Raw genomic sequence first — 20,511 nt, 5'->3', positions numbered from 1 at the left:
GGAAAATAAATTTTAAAAGACATACAGATTGGAAAGAAAGAAGTAAAACTGCCTTTGCTAGAAAATTTTAAGTAATCTACTACAAACATCTAATAGAGATAATACGTGAGTTTGGCACAGTTCCAACAGACATAGCCAATATACAAATATCAATTATATTTCTATGTACTGTCAAAGAACAATAGAGTTATATTAAGCATTGCATTCATATTAGCATCAAAAATACTATGAATATAAAAAATGCACATAATGAAAGATGTGCAGTCCTGTACACTTTAAGCCTGAAAACAATGGTAAAAGAAACTAATGAAGACTTAAATAAATGAAGAGATACTCCATGTCCATAGATGAGAAAATCAGTGTTTTTAAGATGTAGTTTTTACCCAAATTACTATACAGGTATAATGCAATCCAAAAAAATCTCAGCAGTATTTTTGAGAAATGAACAAGCTGACTCTAAAATACATATAAAATAAAAGAATATTGACTAGGCAAAACAATTTTGAAAAAGAACTATCTTAAAGAACTTGCACTATCTGATTTAAAGACTAACAGTAAAACTACAAAAATCAACACAGTACAATACTGTAATAAGGATAGACACAGTGATCAGTGGAACAGAATAGAAAGTCCAAAATTAAATCCATACTTATTAGGTTATTTGACCAAAAAAAATGCTAAGGTAATTCAAGGAACATGGGTTGTCTTATTTTCTGATTTTCTGATTTTGGATAGCCACATGAAAAATAATGAACGTCAACACTTACCTCACACATATACAAAAATTAACTGAATGTACCAGGGATCTAAATGTAAGAGATAAAACTACAAACCATGTAGAAAACAAGGGAAAGAAAATCTTTGTGGTTTTGGGTTAGGGACAGATTTTTTTAGATCGGATGCAAAAAGCATGAACTATAAAATTAAAATTATATGAATTGGACTTCATCAAAATTCAAAAATTTCATTTTTTTTTCTTTCTTTTTTTCTTTTTTGAGAAAAGGTCTCACTCTGTCATCCAGGTTGGAGCACAGTAGTGCGATATTGGTTCACTGCAACCTCCACCTCCTGGGTTCAAGTGATTCTCATGCCTCGGCCTCCCAAGCAGCTAGGATTACAGGTGCCCGCCATGACATCCAGCTAATTTTTGTGTTTTTATTAGAGATGGGGTTTCACCATGTTGGTCAGGCTGGTTTTGAACTCCTGATCTCAAGTGATCAGCATACCTGGGCCTCCCAAAGAGCTGGAATCATAGACATGAGCCAATGCGCCCAGCCAGTGACTCATGGCTGTGATCCTGTCACTTTGGAAGGCTGAGGTGGGCAGATCGCCTGAGGTCAGGAGTTCGAGACCAGCCTGGCCAACATGGCGAAACCTTGTCTCTACTAAAAATACAAAAATTAGCAGACGTGGTGGTAGGTGCCTCTAGTCCCAGCTACTCGGGAAGCTAAGGCAGGAGAATCACTTGAACCTGGGAGGTGGAAGTTGCAGTGAGCCTAGATCACACCTCTGCACTCCAGCCTGGGTGACAAGAGTGAGACTATGTCTCAAAAAAAAAAAAAAAAAAAAAAAGGTAAACAATCTATTAAATGTTAGAGAAATGCAAATTAAAACACAATGAAATACCACTGCACGCCCACCAGAATGACTAAAAAACTGGCAAGTATAAGTGCTGCTGAGAAATAAAATAGACCATGACACATGAAACAGCATGAGTGAATCTCAAAAGCATGCTAAGTGAAAACAGCCCGATATGAAACCATAGGACGCTATTAATATGATACGAAAAAAAAAAAAAAAAACAAAAGGACAATGTGCACAGCAGTTGCCAGGGCCCTGCTCCCCCCAGAGATCCCAATCTTTTATCATAATGCACCATCACATCTTATTTCATTATAACATTTGAGTAAGTGAACAAATTGAGCCCTCCCACACTCTAGAGTTTACAAAGTGTTCCCTGGACTAGCATGTCCCAAGGACTGAATTCCTTTGTGGAACCATACTGTGCAGAGTTTGATCTTCCCAGCCTCATATATATAGACCATGTTACCCATGTTCCAGCAAAAAAGGGTCAGTGCCCAGCAGGTGAAAAGCAGGGGTAATTCGTCAGGCCTTAACATGACACACCTGGCTCCGAGCAGGCACCTGAAACTACTGTGTAGATGGATATGTGGATTCAGCAAGTGCACCACATGACACTTGATTCTAGGATTTGGATCATATGAAAAACGCCTACCCTGAAACAGACCGAACACGTGTTTACAAACACAAAGACAACAGTGTGGACCAAATACCTCCTACAATTGTGGATGTGAAATCGCTTTTCCAGTTTCTAGTAATAAAAAAAGAAAAAAAAAAAAAAAGCCCCTTTGAATCCCCCTAAATGTAATCCCATGTTAAAGATTACATCAGAGCAGAGCAGGAAAAGGATTTTTTTAAAAACATTCTTGCATTTCTCAAGTGCTAGACAAAGTGTGCTCTAAGTGGTTTGGTTGGCAACATTAATTTTAATGAAAGTATGTGTGTGTGTATATATATATATACTTTTATACTTGCTGAGAAATTATATATATGTGTGTGTATATATATACATATATTTACATCACCAGAGAGGTGGCAGCCCCCTAGGGCAGTGAGAACAGGGCAAGGCGTTTGCTTCAGGTACAGCTATTTGGTATTCCCCACCAACACAGGAGACAAGCAGAAAAAACAAATCCGAAATTCCTTCCTATAGCACGACATACATCTAGAGTGGAAATCGCGGGGAATCTGAATGACTGATAATAACACAGCTACTTTAAATTTGCAGATGAATCTTTGCTTAGATCATCTGAAATATTGAGTAAATATAAAAAGTAAATATAAATATTGAATAAATATAAAAAGATACAGTCATACATTAGGTTGATATGAAATTGCAGTTTTTTTGTAGTCAAAATGGTCAACTGCTTACATTTTCATAAGGTCGATCTGGTGAAAGAACAATGAGAGTATATGGATATCAACTTTAGTTTTGTTTTCAAGAATCATAAAGCTCAAAGGACTCTTAATAAATGAAGTCCAACTTTCTCATTTTAAGTTTGCATTTGCAGGTCTGGGTGCAAATGAAAGTTTTTGAAAACCCCCAAATATCAGTGGGATAACTGAGACAAGTTAATTTCACATGTCTGTCGAGGAGTGCCCACAGTGTGAAAGACACAGCCTTTTCTAGTTAATGTGACACTCTGAGTGGCCCTAAGTCCCAGTGAACCTCATAGTCTAACAGGGCTGCTAGGGTTCCAGCCTTTAAAAACAGGGACTGGTCAGAGAAGAGGCATTCAAGCCTGGCAGATGCCACATATTGGAAAACCATGGAAACCATACTACTGGGTCGAGACTCCATCTTGCTGGCACTGGGAAGGCCTTTCACTATTAAGCAGGAGGAAGAAATGATTGGATCACTCTGGCAACCCAGCAGGCCATTTTGAGGAGCACAAGATGGAAGACAGCAGGCAAATTCAGGAACCAGGCAGAAGCATAGAGGATGAACAAAGCAAGAGGTGAAGCAGTGGAGCGGGGAGCAGCACTTGCACTTTCTAAGAAGTGTAGAAAAGAATGGATAGAGCTCATAAGATCATGGAAAGTTGATGACGATCCAGATGATTTTTGACTTTCTTCTGGCTGTGAGTGAGTAGATTTGAAGAAATGGGTAGTTTTTTTCTGGAGAATATCTATAGTACAAGCAATATTTTCAGGGGAGTAGCATGTTTAGGGAAGAAAGGTAGAGAGCTGGCTTTGTGCAAAGATAGATCTGGTAAGGTAACATTCACAGTTGAAATGAGTTTTGTTGGATATGAGTGAAAGGAGTTAGAGAGTGCAGGCTAATAAACAGAGTCTACTAAAGGGGTAGGATGATTCGGGGTAGGCGATCCTGGGTGGTGCTTCCTTTTCATGTAGGGAACAAGAACTATGGAGTTGGGGGAAGTGGTTTAAACAGTGGTAACAAGTATTAGAAATGATGCCAGTTATTTTCTGGTTGACATTGGCTAAGAGGGCCAGACATTGCCTGGTGGGGTCTGTGGGTAGGTCGGGTCCTGTTCTGTGGTTAGTGATGCTGCTGAAAATTCCCTGGTTAGGGCTCAAATGTTGCGAGATGCTCTGGGCTTGGTAAGAAAAGGTGTGCATATCATCTCTGAGGCAGCTTTGCAGGTAGCACAGTTGCCATGACTCTGGCTACAGCAGCTCATGACCCAGTGCTGAGGGGATCAAGCCCAGCACATTCAGCAGGATTTCTTGGTCAGCTCTGCCAGGTCTCGGAGAGCCAGATTCTTTACTGAAACCATCAAACCTGCTGACATTATGGCTATCATAAAAATTAACCGGCACAGGCCACCTCTTAATTTACAGCTTTGTAAATTACATGTTAAGATACAAGAATCCTATCCTTAGTAAACCTTACGCATTTGTCTTACTGGCTGGTCACTTGATTACAGTAAAAAAAAAAAAAAAAAAAAAAAAAAAATGTCTAGAAATACGTCAACACCAGTGAATATCGAGTGTGAATTTTGGAGAAAGGTCAGTTTAAATGAAAGCTCTTCTATATTGCCCGGCTCCCTTTAAAGGCTCCATTGTGGTTACTGTACCAGGGACTCAGCCCCAGGGTGCTGCAGGGAAACCTGGGGTTCATTCCTGCTGGAGTGGTTCTCCCACCACTTTCCATCGATACAGACCACACAACATGGACCGTGTGATGAAATTTCAGAGGTACAGACAGATGATAAACAAATGCAGACATACAGCAAGTGAAATAGACTTAAATATACGGAGGGAGAGAGAGAGAGAGAGAGAGAGAGATCATGAGATTTAGTCTAGTGGGAAGGAGAAGTTAGAAAAAACAAGTTGTTTCACACAGTAGCAAGTGCTAAAAAATGGTACCAAGGAAGAGAATGGCTGGGTGGGGAAGGGTTCACTCCACATAGGGGAGCAGAAAGAGCTCTTTGAAGAGTCGCCCCTGGGAGTGGTTGGGGTGAAAAATATGCAGAAATTGTGCATAAGACAGTGTTCTATGGTCTGAATACAGCTCTAGCTTGTCACCACAACCTTAGAGCAAAGGAGAGAGTGACAAGCGGTGGAGATTTGGAGATTCTACCACCCAAACAACTGGTCACATGAGTAACTCTGACTTTTGTATCACTGTCTCCACAAATAAAAGTAGTAAAGTTGAATTTGTATTATGCAGGTAACTAACCTTTCTATTTTCCTTTTATTCAAGCAATTTTATAATAGATTTGTGATATACTTGGAGATCAATTCTATGATGTCATTTCCCCAACAGTTTCCAAGGGCCTTCATCATAAAAGGTCCACATTAAGGAAAACAATTTCATCAAGTCAAGGTCCAAGCTGTTTATCATGGCAACAATCCAGTGAATGCTGAGTCAAAGGGAAGATTGTTTTGCACACAAAACTAAAGGAAACATAGCGTTAATAGTCACTTTAATGTACTTCTGTGTTTACAAAGTTATTCACCTTGAGGTTCCTTGGACTTTTGGAAAGTTATATGATCATTTCATGCACAGTAAAATTTATGTCCAATACAAATTAAACACAATCCTTTATTATTCCATTATTGATTGATTTAATATGAAGTAGCCTCTTAGGCTTAATTGCCTTACTCTGAGAAAGCCCTTAGTGGAAAGCAGTCCTGTGTCTACTCAGCATAAGCAACTAAAACTACAAATAGAAACTTCAACTTGCTTTGAAATGTTATTCACTGACTCAATCAGGCCTGCAACTTTTTTTAAAGTCTAAAAATATTAAGTTCCAAAACTTCACAAGAATGTAATGAAAGCTCTGAAGTTTACCCATATGTTGACAAAACATACCCCAAATAAACACTGTACTTTCCCTGAAAAAGATGGTAAGACCTTATTATAAGGTCAACTCTGCAAACCACTCTCTTAGATAAGTGAGATTCACAAAACAATGCATTTGTATGGATAGATAGATAGACATAGAGATACAGAGATGTTTTTGGCTAAAAGAACAGCATGGAAGAAAGAACTGGAGGAGGAAAGAAGTGGAAAAGGAGGAGGTGGCTTAAAAAGTTTGCTCAACAGGTTAAGAAGTTTTGGCCTGGCGCATTTTAATTTCAACAATCTGTGATATTACCCCTACATCTTTTTATTATTGTTTTAACTTTAAGAGAATATGGTTGATGGGCTCTGGGCCTGAAACTCGTGAAGGAATAACTAATTCGCTCAGCTGTAGCAAGCACCCAGTGTGTGCGATCTCCCCAGGCCCCCAGAAATAACCACCAATGTGCTCACCAGCAGCGCAGGCCTGCTCCCCAACACAGGCCTAGTACATCAGACAGGGAGCCCACAGTGCCTCTTAGTAATTACTGACAACCACTCTTTCAGTACCTTGTCTCTTGAAGTGAGCAGTGCAGCAATCTCTAGGAATTAAGTATTTGCTACAGCTCTGTGATCTAACAGAAATCAATAAGGTGTCACAGGTAAGTATAATTCAAATATGTCCAGTCTTTCCCTTTTGTTCTCTATGGTTTCAGGAATTTCACTCTTCTAGACAAGGGGATATGTAGAAACACTATTTAAAAAGGCTACTGTTACAAATTCATAATCACCATCAATTCATATCAGGTAGCTGTTGTTAGGTCATTTGCTTTAGGATAAAATACAGTCCATGCCTTTACCAAGCACCCTTTGCTCTAGTTTCAGACAGCATCCCAATCCTTCATTCCAAAAACAAATGAAACAGTAAAGAGAAACCAGAGGCCCTGACATTGGAATTATTTCATTTGGGATTATTATTCATGGTTAGTAGAATTTTTCTGCTTCAGTCTAAAAATGCCAGTATGTGTACAATAACATAGTTTGTCATTTTCCCCTCTGAAGTTAAACAAGCAGGCACTCTGGAGAATACTGTAGATTTGGTGCTCCTGGCTGAGCCACCCCTTTTTGTTGCTGCCTTAGCTGAAAGGGAGGTATCCCCTCTGTGGTCAGGAAAAGCAGAAAGTCCTCCCACACTGAAGATGTAAGGACTATCCTTTGTCTGCAGACACAGAACCTGTCTTTCAAATAAGTCAAGGACCAAGGTTACTGAGATATTTTCCAGAAAAGCAAGATTGGGCTGTATCCCACACCCAAGTGGTAGTTGTCAGCCCCTGTTTTCATTGGGGGGAATGCCTATTTAAGCAGTATAAAAATTCCTAGTGACTTTATTCAGATTCCACAGACAACTTCCACCTTTTGAGAGTGAGATGAGGGCAGTGGGAAAAGAAAAAAAAACTACAGTCACAAGCCACATAGCGCCATTTAAGTCAATGTCAGACAACATTAGGACAGTGGTCCCATAAGATATAACACTGTACTGGAACACTGCTCCTTCCCCAGAGTGCTTAGCACTCTGTCCTAGCTGCCTGCAGCATTCCGCGCAGTGACCTGCTGTGCAGGTGTGCAGCCCAGAAGCAATGGGCTGTACCATACAGCCCGGCGTGCAGTAGGCGAGGCCATCTAGGTTTGTGTCGGTGCACCGTGATGTGCACACACTGATGAAATCTCCTCGTGACCTCAGAACGCATCTCCATCCTTAGACAACCCGTGGCTGTATTCCAATTTCCCCTTGCTCTCAGAAACACAACTAAAAGCTTGAAGACCTCAGGTGACAAACTGCCTCCTGTTACCGCACCAAGACTGACAGCCTAAGCGTGGCTCCGCCCAAAGAGCAAGCTCCTCGCCCTACGACAGGAGGCCCGGCGAGACAGTCCTCTGGACAGCACCCTTGCTGTTTTGTGACGCTGCTCCAGCCCCCAGGATGTCCAAGATCTTAGGCTTCCCTTTGACGCGTGACGCTCACCACCCGAAACACCTCTCATACAGCGTACACACCACATTTCAGATTTTAATCATTTACACTGCAATCAAGCAAAAAGGTTGCGAACTCAAAAGCCAGCAACAACTGAACATTTAAACTCCAACGTCCACAATCAGAATACAGCCCTCAAGGCGGCCAGCTGGGACCCTGCAGGCAGCACCGCGCACGCAGGACCTAGCGCACGCCGCCGTTGAGCCGATGGGCGGAGCTCAGTTGTTGCCATGGCCACGTCGCGGGCAGCCTGGGAGCCAATCCGCGGCGGATCGAGCCGTTGCCTTGGCTACACCGTCTGTTAGGGCAGCGCACGCTATCAGTGACTGAGACCTCACCGCGTTGCCCCAGCACCAGGGCTCGCGGGGGTCCCGGGAGAGTCTCGGCAGCCGTGCGCCCCGAGACCCCCGCCGCGGCCCCATTCTCTGAGGGCCAGGCATGAACCGCAAGAAGCTGCAGAAGCTGACAGACACCTTAGCTAAAAATTGCAAGCATTGTAAGTAAGAATCTAGTGCTGGACAAGTCGAGGCTCCTGGACCGAACCTGGGTCCCACCCGGTGCCAGGGTCCGCTGTTCTGCCTGCTTCCGGCCTCCTGGGCTTGTGTGGGCTACCTACCGCCCCTCCACTCCGGCCCCTTAGGCGTAAGTCAGTGGGTGAATCCCCGGGGTGCTAGCTCCTTGGGTTTGATCTTAGGAACCCAGGCCTCCACCTCTAGTGCTACCTACACTCCCACACATGCATTTACTTGCTTCTCCAAGCCTCTTATTTTACCTGATAGAAACGTGATGTTAGCCTCAGTGAGGTGTAAAATAAATGCTAAAACCCACTGGTCTCAAGAAAAGTACCACCACCAACGTGCACTCACCCTGCTTTCTAGCTCGCATATACACTCGCAGGTACAAGTTCTGGAAGCTTACCAAGAGACCCATAGGAGAAAACGGTGCTCAACTTCTCAACATCTTTAGGAGATGTTAGTTGTGTCATCTCATCTGTGCCTCAGAACAAGATTTGTTTGGAAAACAGAGTTCAGCACAACTAAACACGCGGAAAAGAATGGATTCCCAACTTTAGACTCCCACTTTCCTGTGGCCCCTAGTGTTGAAAGATAAAGGAGACTTTGCAGGTGACAAGATGAGCCCTATTTGAAGGCACCTGCTCTAATCTCGCATTTGAAAGGGTGGTACTGGAATTTCATAGGAAACTTTGAGTTTATATTCAGACTGAAAAACATAATTGCACTTGAGCAAGGAAACCGTGGGTATGGTTTAGATGAGGAAGATATTGCCTGTCGAGCAAACTTAGAAGTTGTGTGTTCATTGCAAATCTACTGGTCACTTGAAGAAACAGAAGCAACAATTCCCCAAATATCTGCATTGCTCAAAGAAGAAGGAATAAACGTGTTGATGTAGTTTTAGAGATCATAAGATCTAGTGCATTCTAATTATCATTAGTGTCTGATTTAATACCTGGTAAGAAATGCTCTCTTAGTGGGATGGTGACGTAAATGAATGTTATGGTATGTGTAAGCATCTTAAAATGTCTAGGAAAAAAAATCCTGTAATTTAAGGTATTATTATGACTACTATACTCTGATGAGAGTTTTGTTCTGTTATTGTTTTTCTTAAAACACTTTCATTTCTGGGAGAAGAATAGGTATTCTTCTAGTAAACATCTAGTAAACATTTTTGATAAATATTCAAAAACAATGCAATAGCTGCTATACACAATACTGATTTTGTCCCTTTCCATAAGTTTGAATTTGAGTTAGTCTCTGTTCAGTAAGTTTGAATGCATTGCAAACAATCATTCTGTAAACAATCAAAAGGTGAGTGTATATTTTTAAAGATAATTAAAAATATGGCAGGAAAAAGTCTACTCTTGATTTTTTTATTTACTAAAAAAATTTTAATGAGTCTTACAAACTTAGATGATTATTACAGTCTATAGAAATAGTTATAAGTCATGGGTATTATAATAATTTTAAATTTTCTTTAACAGAAGGAACTTTCCCCTAAAGTTAAATTTTGTTTTAGTTGCAAGACAATAAAACTATCAAGAGTCAATGGATAAATTTTGTAGAATCAAAGAAGAGTGAAAGATCTTAAGAGAGCATCTAGTTCATGCACCATTCTACAGATATGTTCTGCAGGACACATTTAGAGCATTCCAAGAAGATGAAAATCTGTTCTTGAATTTTCTTCAGTTTCATTTAATATTGTATTCTAGAATTTAAGAAATGTTTAGCAATAAAAGTTTTCTTATGGCTAACCTTTGATCCTTTGGGTAATAAATTAAACTAACTTTTTAAAATTTTTATTTCAGCTGAGATGGAAAAATGGCTAACCAACATCCCCTCTACTACCATTTTATATACATGAACAGAGTACATCATTCTTCATGCAGGTTTTTCTTCCCCAACCACTAATAGCTCTTGCTTTTTAAGAGGTTTGTGTGTGTGTATATGCGGTTACATGTAACATGAAATTTACTATTTTAACCATTTTAAGTGCTTACATCCTCCTCCAGAACTTTTTCATCGTCCCCAGTGGAAACTCTACCCATTAAATATTAACTCACCATTCCCTCCTCATCCTAGCCCCTGGCAACTACCATTTTACTTTGTCTCTATAAATCTGACTAAGTACCTCATATATGAGGAATCATACAATATGTGTCCTTTCGTGCCTGGCTTATTTGACTTAGTGCAATGTCCATAAATGTTCATCTATGTGTCAGAATTTTCTTCCTTTTTAAGACTGAATAATACTTCGTTGTATGAATACGCCACATTTTGTCTATCCATTCCTCCATTGATGGACTCTTGCATCTGTCTTTTGACTGTTGTGAATAATGACACTATGAACATTGTTGTGCAGGTTCCTGCTTTCAGTTCTTCTGAGTATGTATTTAGAAGTAGAGTTCCTGGATCATACGATAATTGTGTTTAATTTTTATGAAGCGCCATCATACTGCTTTCCAGTGACTAACAGCTGTTTTTAAAATCATAACCATTATATTGTTTCCTACTGTTTATTTGCTGAATCTTTTTTCCCAAAGTTTTTAGTGTTTCTCTTTAAATGTGGTTCTCCAAACCAGATATCTCACAAAAGCCTGTACTGACCTCTAGGATGAGGTGTGATTTTTCCATTCCTAGATGCTGTCTTCTGTTATACACATGCAGGTTTTGTCCTTGTTTGTTAAAATGCTCAATCATAGTTTTGTCTGGTTTCTAAATAAATTTTCCCCAACTTCCTCCCATACTTGGTATTTGGGCTTTTATATTATCAAGACCAGGCAATAACCCTTCCACCTACATTCTCAAATGGGGATTGGAACACAAATAATTAACTCGGTATTTATAACCATGGTCCTTTATACAATAATGTGTATGAGCAAGTATCTGTGTGTGTATATATCCTTTAAATAAAAATGTCCTTCCTCCAAACTATTACTGAATACTTGCATGTCAATTTTTACATAATCCTCAAGAAGAGCCATATTGGGTGCTAAAATATGCTTTAAAGCTTTTTATTGGAAAACTGGTGACTCTAGTTTCCAAAATCTGGCTTATGAATTCATGAAGCCTAAAGTGAAATGAAAATCGTTACCTAGTTCTCATGAACCTGACATCTATTTCCAGGGAAAAGAAGTTGTAAATCTCATGAATGCCATAGTAAAAATATTGAGAAAAAGTTACCATTTTTTAATCTTACCATTCTTATTTTGAGTCATATATCTACCAGCCTTGTAGAGTTTAGAATCTGACACCACTATCATTATTCCAGTAACTTGGCTAACATTTTCATATCTTTTCCCTAAACATGAGAATTCCTGTTTGGAGGGTATGCTACTTCTTTAATTTCTATTAAGTTAAGGGTCATTAATCTCAAAACAGGAGAGTCTTCTATTGACAATTACCTATTTGATGTCTTTGATGTTGTTTGTCTGTAAACTTATTGCAAAATTTAAGTTAGAACTTAAAGATTAAAGATTCACTTTTGTTATATCTATTTTATTCTTTCAGTTAATAAATTTGAAGTGAACTGTCTTATAAAGCTTTTTTATAGCTTGGTGGGAGCAGTAGAGAGGCAAGGTCTGGTTATTGGACTGGATCGTAATGCATTTCGAAACATCCTGCATGTGACATTTGGAATGACAGATGACATGATTATGGACAGAGGTAAGAGACACGCAAGATTCAAATTAGCCAAATCCAGCCATAACTGGGAAAAAAAAAAAGGTTTGGTGCTTGGATATCCTCTTGGTAGGAAGCTTAGTGTTTTGCATTCCCAGTGTCATTGGAATATACAAATTTAATTTTGAAAAGATCACAGAAAAGGAGGTAATATCAGCTTTATTTTGTGTATTTAAGAAGAAGACAAAGTCATGTTGACTAACTACCTTTCTCTTACCTTATATCAGAAAACCTAAAACATTTCGATTTCTACTTAATAAACGTAATAGAGTAGTTTTAAAAGGACATTTAAATTCTTTCCATCACAGAAAATATTTCCGTGACAAGATATAATTCTATGCATCAAGTAATGACTTGAGTAACAAAAATATAAAGTATTTTATTTATATTAGTATATTTAACATATCTAATTAATATGATCAACTTATTTTATAGCAACATACTTATTATTAATTAATGATCAATATACTTAGACATTGAGAATTGTATTTGTTCCCACAAAAACATTTTAAAAATTGAATGTTTAATAAAACAGTTTCATGATATTATGATGTCTTAGTTTCCTCTTTCATCAAATGAGAAGAGAATATTGGACTGTACAAACTGAAGTGTTCTCTTAATTTTAAAAGTGAGTGATGCCAATGTAGATTCTTTACTGAGAATTATCATGCAGGACAGGTGTTCCATTTAACCTCTTTCCCTTTAGTATTCCGAGGTTTTGATAAAGATAATGATGGCTGTGTAAATGTATTGGAGTGGATTCATGGATTATCACTGTTTCTTCGAGGATCTTTGGAAGAAAAAATGAAATGTAAGATTGCAGATTGTCCTATTGGTTTGTACTTTATGAATAACATATCTAAAGCACTTAAATCAGTGTCCTTCAACCCAGACAGTAAAGTGAGTTTGTTGGTTGGCTGGCTAGTTGGTTTGAATCCCACCGGCCTATTTTATGGAATGAATTCAAGTCAATAAAATATGAAAGAAAGTTAATAAAAAAAAAAATTCAAGTGATTCCAAGGAGTAATTTATGCCAATGAAGACTCCATAGGCATTACTACACATGCTAATTATGTACATATACATTTATGTATTAAGCATTTGACAGATTTTACTTGAATTGTAACCATAAAACTAGAGAATATTGATTCCAGTGTTCTTATTCTTAATTAACTCTCAGTTGATTCTGATGAACTCTGCTTATGAGCCATATTTCAATCAGTTTTCCAAGATTTTCAAGGTGAAGATATTCAAGTTACTGTTCCTTGGTATGCTTTTTCATAATTGAGAGTCAGGAAATATTTTCTAAAGATTATTGTATATATCCTAGTATACATTGACACTTACAATGGAATCAGGCTGCACGAAGACCTGTGGGGTTGGTACAGCATGAAGATAGAACTTGACCCTGAAAACTTTATCAGAGAAAATATTACCTTACTGATAGCATCAAATTCATAATTTGTTATTTTTTTTAAAAGATTGTTTTGAAGTATTTGATTTGAATGGTGATGGATTCATTTCAAAGGAGGAAATGTTTCACATGTTGAAGAACAGCCTTCTCAAACAGCCATCTGAGGAAGACCCTGATGAAGGAATTAAAGATTTGGTTGAAATTACACTTAAGAAAATGGTAAATATGTATAATGTCAAGTTTTTCATTAAAATTTGTGGGCCAGATATGGGCTAGAAATAAGAATTTAAATTATAATAATTTTCAGTTCCCTGCTTGCTTAAATAAAACACATAAATTATGCTCCTCATTATAATATTAATAGTTCTTTTCAATTTCACCGCCCAACCTCTTATTTTTCTAGCACTTTCTTTTTTTTTTTTTTTTTTTTGAGACAGGGTCTCGCTCTGTCGCCCAGACTGGAGTGCAGTGGCATGATCACAGTTCACTGCATCATCAAACTCTCGGGCTCAAGCAATTCTCCTGCCTCAGCCTCCCAAGTATCTGAGACTACAGGCGCACACCACCATGCCCAGCTATTTTTTTTTCTAATATAGATGAGGTCTCACTATGTTGCCCAGGATGGTCTCAAACTTCTAGCCTCAAGGAATCACCCCGCCTTAGCCTCCCAAAGTGCTATGATTACAGGCCTGAGCCACCGTCCCCAGCCTAACACATTTTTAAAAATTAACTCTTGACTATGAAAAGAGCATGTATTTGCAGTAATCATTTTAGTTGTTGCCTAACATGTTTCTCATTCCCCTAGGATCATGACCATGATGGGAAACTGTCTTTTGCAGACTATGAACTGGCTGTGAGAGAAGAGACTCTTCTACTGGAGGCCTTTGGGCCATGTCTTCCTGATCCAAAGGTACTGATATAACTTTCCCTGAATGATAACCAAAGTACAATGTAGAACAACCCAGGACTTCTTGATTTAATGGGTAGCGGATCAGACAAATCCTGTCCACCCAGAGAGAATGTCTTTTAAATACAGAAAGCGCACTGAATAACCTGCTGATTCATTTCATGGTACTGTTGTGGCCTGGTGCTATGTTTCATTCATTAACTCATTCATGTCAGAAACAATTAATGAGGTTTAATGTTTGCCAGGAGCACAGATGAAAGGCTCAGTGATTTTACTCAAGGGCTCATATTTTCCGGTGAAAATAATTACACAAGAGTATGATATGTATTATTATAATGATACTTAATTACGTGTATGTGCTTCATCTATGCCAGGCAACGTTGTAAACACTAAGCCTCACATTGCCTCATTTAATCCCCATAACAACCATGTGAAGTAGGTGGTCATATTAGCCTCATTTTCCAGATGAGGAAACCAAGGCTTGGAGAGTTTAGGCACCTTGTCCAAGTTTACCCACTTATTAGTGGAATACCCTGGGTACCCTGGTGCCAGAGTCATAGAGATATGTGTAGAGTGTTGTGGAACTTGAGAAGAGGTCATCTAAACAGATGTATGGGAGGACTGGTAAATGGCTGGCAGGGCAGGGAACTTATCAGAATAACTGGTTTTCAAAGGACAAAATAGCCAGGTCAGATGGGAAAAAATAATCTGAGCAATGGATCATGTATGCACAAAAGAGAGACAGAAAGAGAGATGGAGCAAGAGATGGAACAGGAGATGCAGATGCATCTGCACTGGATGAGGTTTTGGTGTGCTCTGTGGCTGGCGATGAGGCTGCAGAAGCACAGTTTGTGGAGCTTGGAGCTCAGGTTTAGTCTTGAAGGTGACAAGGCATCCCTGAAAGATTGAGTCAGGTGGTGTGATGTGATATAGAAACAGTCTCACTCTTCCCAGCCCTAGCATGTATCTCCTGCTGCCTACTTAACATGTCCACTTAGATCTCCGCAACAAATTTTTGACTTTTCCCCAAAACTCACCCCTCCCTCAGTCTTCCCTGTCTCATTAAGTGGCAAGCACATATGCCCAGTTGTTCAGTAAAACCTAGGGGCCATCTTTAATTTATCTCTTTTAACACTATTAGCTACACCTCCAAATTATGTCCTTGAATATAGCCTCTTCTCCTCACATCTGTTCACCGCCACTCTAAGTTAAGCCACTGTCATATGTTACCTAGCCTAGATTGTTAGCTTTCTGGCTTCCACTGTCATCCCCTACTGACTTTTCTCTACAGTATCCAGTATGTTTAAAATGCAAATGTTGTCAGGCCCCTCCCTTGCTCAAAACCCCCCAGAGGGTTCTGAAGTGGACCCAGTGGGCCATTTCCCTCTCTCCACCCACATCTCCTATCATCTCCCTTCTCTCTTGCTGCTGGAGCCATAGCAGCTGGCTCATGTGCCTCCTCCATGCCTATGCGCTTGCTGCTGCCTCTGTCCAGAAGCCCTTTCCCCAGACTCTCCTGGGCCTCATTCTCTCACTTCATCCAGTCTCTGCTCCAATGCCACTTCCTTACAGAGCCCTGTCTTGACCATCTTAACAATCCTCCCTCTTCATCCCCTAGCCCTGCTTTCTTTCTTTTTCTTAGCAGCACTTTTTATCACCTAAGTATATCTGTCTTACCAAGTAGATGTCAGCTCACTGAGGCCAGGAACTTAATCTTTGTTTCACTGTTTCCCCACACCCTGTGTGTAGCACATGGTGTGTGTCTAGTAATGAGAGATGGATGGATGGATAGATGGATGGATGGATGGATGGATGGATGGATGGATGGATGATGTGGGTACATGGGTGAGTAGATGGATGGGTGAATGGATGAATGGATGGTTGAGGTGAGTGGGTAGATGGATGGATGAGTGTGTGGATTGGATGGATGGATGGATGGATGGATGGATGGATGGATGGATGAATGGATGGATGGATGGTGCAAATGGGTGGGTGGATGCATGGATGGATGGAGGGATGAATAGATGGATGAGTGGATGGATGAGGTGGGTGGATAGGTGAGGTGTGTGGGTGGGTAGATGGATGGTTGGATGGATGAGTGGGTGAATGGATGGGTGGGTGAATAGATAGATAGATAGATAGATAGATAGATAGATAGATAGATAGATGCATAGATAGATGGGTGGATGCATGGATGGGCAATAGATGGATGGATGGGTGGATGGATGATGATGTGGGTCGATGGGTGAAGTGGGTGGGTAAGTGGGTAGATGGATGGATGGATGGATGGGTGAGGTGAGTAGATGGATGGGTGAGGTAGGTGGGTGGGTAGATGGATGGGTAGATGAAAGGATGAGTGGATGGGTGGAAGGACAGATGGACGGGTGAGGTGAATGTGTGGGTAGGTAGATGAGTGGATAGATGGGTGGGCGGATGGACGGATGGATGGATGGATGGATGGATGGATGGATGGATGGATGGGGGACAGATGGATTGATGGATGGATGGATGGGGTGGGTGGGTAGATGGATGAGTGGATGGATGGATGGATGGATGGATGGATGAGGTGGGTGGGTGGGTTGATGGATGGGTGAGGTGGATGGATGGGTGAGGCAGGTGGATGGATAGATACATGGGTGGATGCATGGATGAGTGATGGATGAATGGATAATGAAGTTGGTCAATGGCTGAAGTGGGTAGGTGAGTGGGTGGATGGATGGATGGATGAATGGATGAGATGGATGGATGGGTGAGGTTGGTGGGTGGGTAGATGGATGGGTGGATGGTTGGGTGAGGTGAGCAGATGGATGAGTGAGGTGGGTGAATAGATGGATGGGTAGATAAAATGATGAGTCGGTGGGTGTATGGATGGATGGATGGATGGATGGATGGATGGATGGATGGAGTGGGTGGGTAGATGAATGGGTGGATGGATGGATGGGTGAGATGGGTGGATGGGTGAGGTAGATGGGTGAGTAGATGGATGGGTGGATGGATGAAGAGATGAGGTGGATGGAGGGGTGAGGTGTGTGGGTGGGTCTCAGAAGTGCCTGATGGGGAGCTCTGGATCTCTCCATCTCCTCAGGAACTATTTCATCATTTACCTTTATCTTTATACCACATCTTCAATCTCTTCCCTCTCTAGTGAAACCTTCCCATTCGAATTTTAAAAGATTCAAAACTGTCCCATCTGAAAAGCAAAATGAAAGAACAAGAGAAAGAAGGAAAGAAAAGGAGAGAACTTACCTTAATTTCACACTTAGAATATTTCTTGTATAATGGTTTTCCTTCTCAAAGCCTAGATTCTTGAAATAATTATCCACATTTAATACCTAACTACTATCACTTCTTCCCATCTACCCCTGAATCTGCTTTTGCAAGGTCACCCTCCCACCTTGTGAATAAATCCCGTGAATGCTCTTGGCTTCTTGCCTTACTGAACCACATCCCCCTCCCCTCGGCTCTCAGTACAGCCTTCCTGCTCCAGAGAGTGCCTTGTTACCAACCAAGGCCTGGCTGTGCCTTGATTGGTCCTCCTGGACTCCCATAGTCCACCATGTGCCTTTCCCTACCACAGCCCATGCAGCCCTGACTGACTCTTTCCAGTTTCTGGACAGTCTCTGCCACCGGGCTGGAGACTTTTGGCGAGCTCAGTCAATTGGTCTTGCTCATCTTTGTGGCCACAGAACCAAGCACTGTTTTTTGAGTGTAGTCATGAGATCTGTGAGTGAAATGCATGAACCAGAAGTTCTCGATGTCCACTCACCCTCAGTTATCCTGTCTCTACACACACTGAGGAGACATACAGAATATTTTGTGTTGTTCTACCTTTTTTGGAAATCCATACTAAATTGAGTACCTTTTTTTACAGAGCCAGATGGAATTTGAAGCTCAAGTATTCAAAGATCCAAATGAATTCAATGATATGTGAATACCTAAATGTCTATATTGTCTCAAGTGAGTAAAAAAGGAGGCACATATGTATTGCTTATTTTTTGTATTTAGTTCAGAAAAATGATGTTGAATTGTGTGTTTCAGGGTGAAGATGAGGTTCACTTACATATATCATTTGACATCAGTGTAAGGTGCAATTAAAATAGATGGAAGACAAGAAGTCCCTTATTAGATGATGGGTTTGGCAAGACAGTTAACTTTTCTAGAGATATTTTATCACATAGACTATCTGTCGAAGCACATAACTGGCATAAAACCTTTGGATTCATTAAATGAATGGAAAGATTATGTAATTATGAATTGTTAATACAAATATTCTGTGTCAGAAAGAAGCTGGGTGTACACTGAAAAATCATTGAAACGACTGGATTTCCTTTGAAACAATAAATAATGAAGATAGCATCAAAAGAATAAGAGCATTCTCTTATTGAGCATTGAAATGCCTTTCTGGTAGGCATTGAGGGAGATCCAGAGAGATGAAAGACACAAAGAAATCATATTATATTGAAATATAATACGATTTGCATTATTGTTTGAGGCTTTGGCTAAATAACCTTACTGATTGTAAGTGCCTGAAGGCAAGGGTTTTATCCACACACATCTTTGTCTGCCATAGCAGTTAGTCCTCTGCATACGAAGGGCAGTCCATAATTACTGTAGATTAGAAAACCAAGAAGTACCACAAGATAAATGCAAACTCTTGGTGAGCAGAGGGAGAACATGTACTGAGTTTCTTAGGTTTCATGGCTAATGCATTGGCACAGCTTTCAGTTATCCCTGCAGTCCTTCCAGACAGTCCCTGCCCCGTGCATTGCAGTTGGTTGCCAAAGCCCCCCTCTGTCCTGGCACCCAGTATTCCTCCATCCTGACTCCATGTATTGCCCCCTTGCCACTGCCTGAGTGCACCATAGTGTCCCCATCCCCCCACTGCCTGGAGTTCCCCTTGTGTTCCCCTTTATGAGGGCACATCCTAACTGTACCCTGCTGGCTGTGACCTCCTGAGGACAGACCTGGCTTCTCCCTGCATCCGGCTCCCCCGCACGTGCTGTGGGCATCCTGAGAAGCCTGAGAAAGAGAGGGCCAGGTTAGGCTTGTGTGAGCTGCTTTTTGCCTTCTTGGTACACACAGTAAGCAGTGGAGAGGGGTGTCACACCGTATCTGTTCTATCCTCATCTAAATACTGAAAGGCTAGGTGGGATAGGAAATCTTTCTTACTACATATGCATTAAGTTAAAGTAAAAGAGAATATTGTGTGAAAAAATGCACTGTTACTAATAAATGGAATAAACAGATCCAGGAAATAAAAGAAAACATACTTTACTGTGCAAGTTTTTTTTATATTTTAGATTCTTACACAGATGGACTTTGACACAATTTTTCTATTTGCAGTAAATATAAGCAATGCAACACACAATGCTTTTTTATCTTTATTGAGGGATAATTGGTAATTTAAAACTGTATATATTTAAGGTATACAACTTGATGTTTTTGTATTTGTATGCATTGTGAAGTAATCACCACAATCAAGTTAATTAACACATACACCACTCACATAGTTACCATTTTCTTTTTGTGTGTGTGAGCCACCCTTACAGCAAATTTCAAGTATATAACACTGTTAACTATAGTCACATTGCTGTGTATTACATCTCCAGAACTTACTCATCTTTCATAACTGAAACTTTGTAGCATTTGACTAACATCCCCCCATTTCTCCCCACCATACTATCCCCAGCCCTTGGAAACCACCATTCTACTCTCTCCTGCTATGAGTTTTGCCCTTTTAGGTCCCTCATATAAGTGAGATCATGCAGTATTTGTTTTTTTCTGTGTCTGGCTTATTTCAATTAGCATAATGTCCTCCAGGTTCATCCATGTTGTGGGAAATGACATAATTTCCTTCTTTTTAAAGGCAGAATGATATTTCATTGTGTGTGTGTGTGTGTGTGTGTGTGTGTGTGTGTGTGTGTGTGTAATGGGGAGACAGGGACACTATGATGCGCTTAGGCAGTGGCATGGGGCGAATTGTGGAGTTAGGGTGGAGGGACACTGGGTGCCAGGTGGGGCTTTGGCAACCAACTGCAATGCATGGGGCAGTGATTGTCTAGAAGGACTCTAGGGATACACTGAAAACTGTGTCATGTGTATATGCACACATATATACATATATGTATT

At 40.3% G+C, this 20,511-nt stretch overlaps 1 protein-coding gene across 4 annotated transcripts; it reads left to right on the top strand.

Moving 5' to 3' along the window:
- The first annotated feature begins 8,193 nt into the window (after positions 1-8,193).
- CLXN (calaxin) lies at positions 8,194-19,647 on the top strand. 4 transcript variants are annotated; one of them, XM_073999980.1, is made up of 7 exons: positions 8,194-8,361; positions 11,923-12,046; positions 12,768-12,872; positions 13,543-13,694; positions 14,281-14,385; positions 18,254-18,339; positions 18,421-19,647. In XM_073999980.1, exons 2-6 carry the CDS (start codon positions 12,019-12,021, stop codon positions 18,311-18,313), a joined length of 450 nt encoding a protein of 149 aa, XP_073856081.1. In that variant the 5' UTR covers positions 8,194-8,361; positions 11,923-12,018; the 3' UTR covers positions 18,314-18,339; positions 18,421-19,647. The 4 variants fall into 4 exon arrangements, with proteins under 4 accessions (XP_073856081.1, XP_005563342.1, XP_073856082.1 ...); XM_005563285.5 differs by having other exon boundaries at positions 11,891-12,046; XM_073999981.1 differs by having other exon boundaries at positions 8,194-8,507; positions 11,891-12,046.
- The last annotated feature ends 864 nt before the right edge of the window (positions 19,648-20,511 follow it).

Source organism: Macaca fascicularis, chromosome 8 (genome assembly GCF_037993035.2).
Source record: "Macaca fascicularis isolate 582-1 chromosome 8, T2T-MFA8v1.1".
Classification (NCBI taxonomy): Eukaryota; Metazoa; Chordata; class Mammalia; order Primates; family Cercopithecidae; genus Macaca; species Macaca fascicularis.
This window is presented reverse-complemented; position numbering and strand designations above follow the sequence as displayed.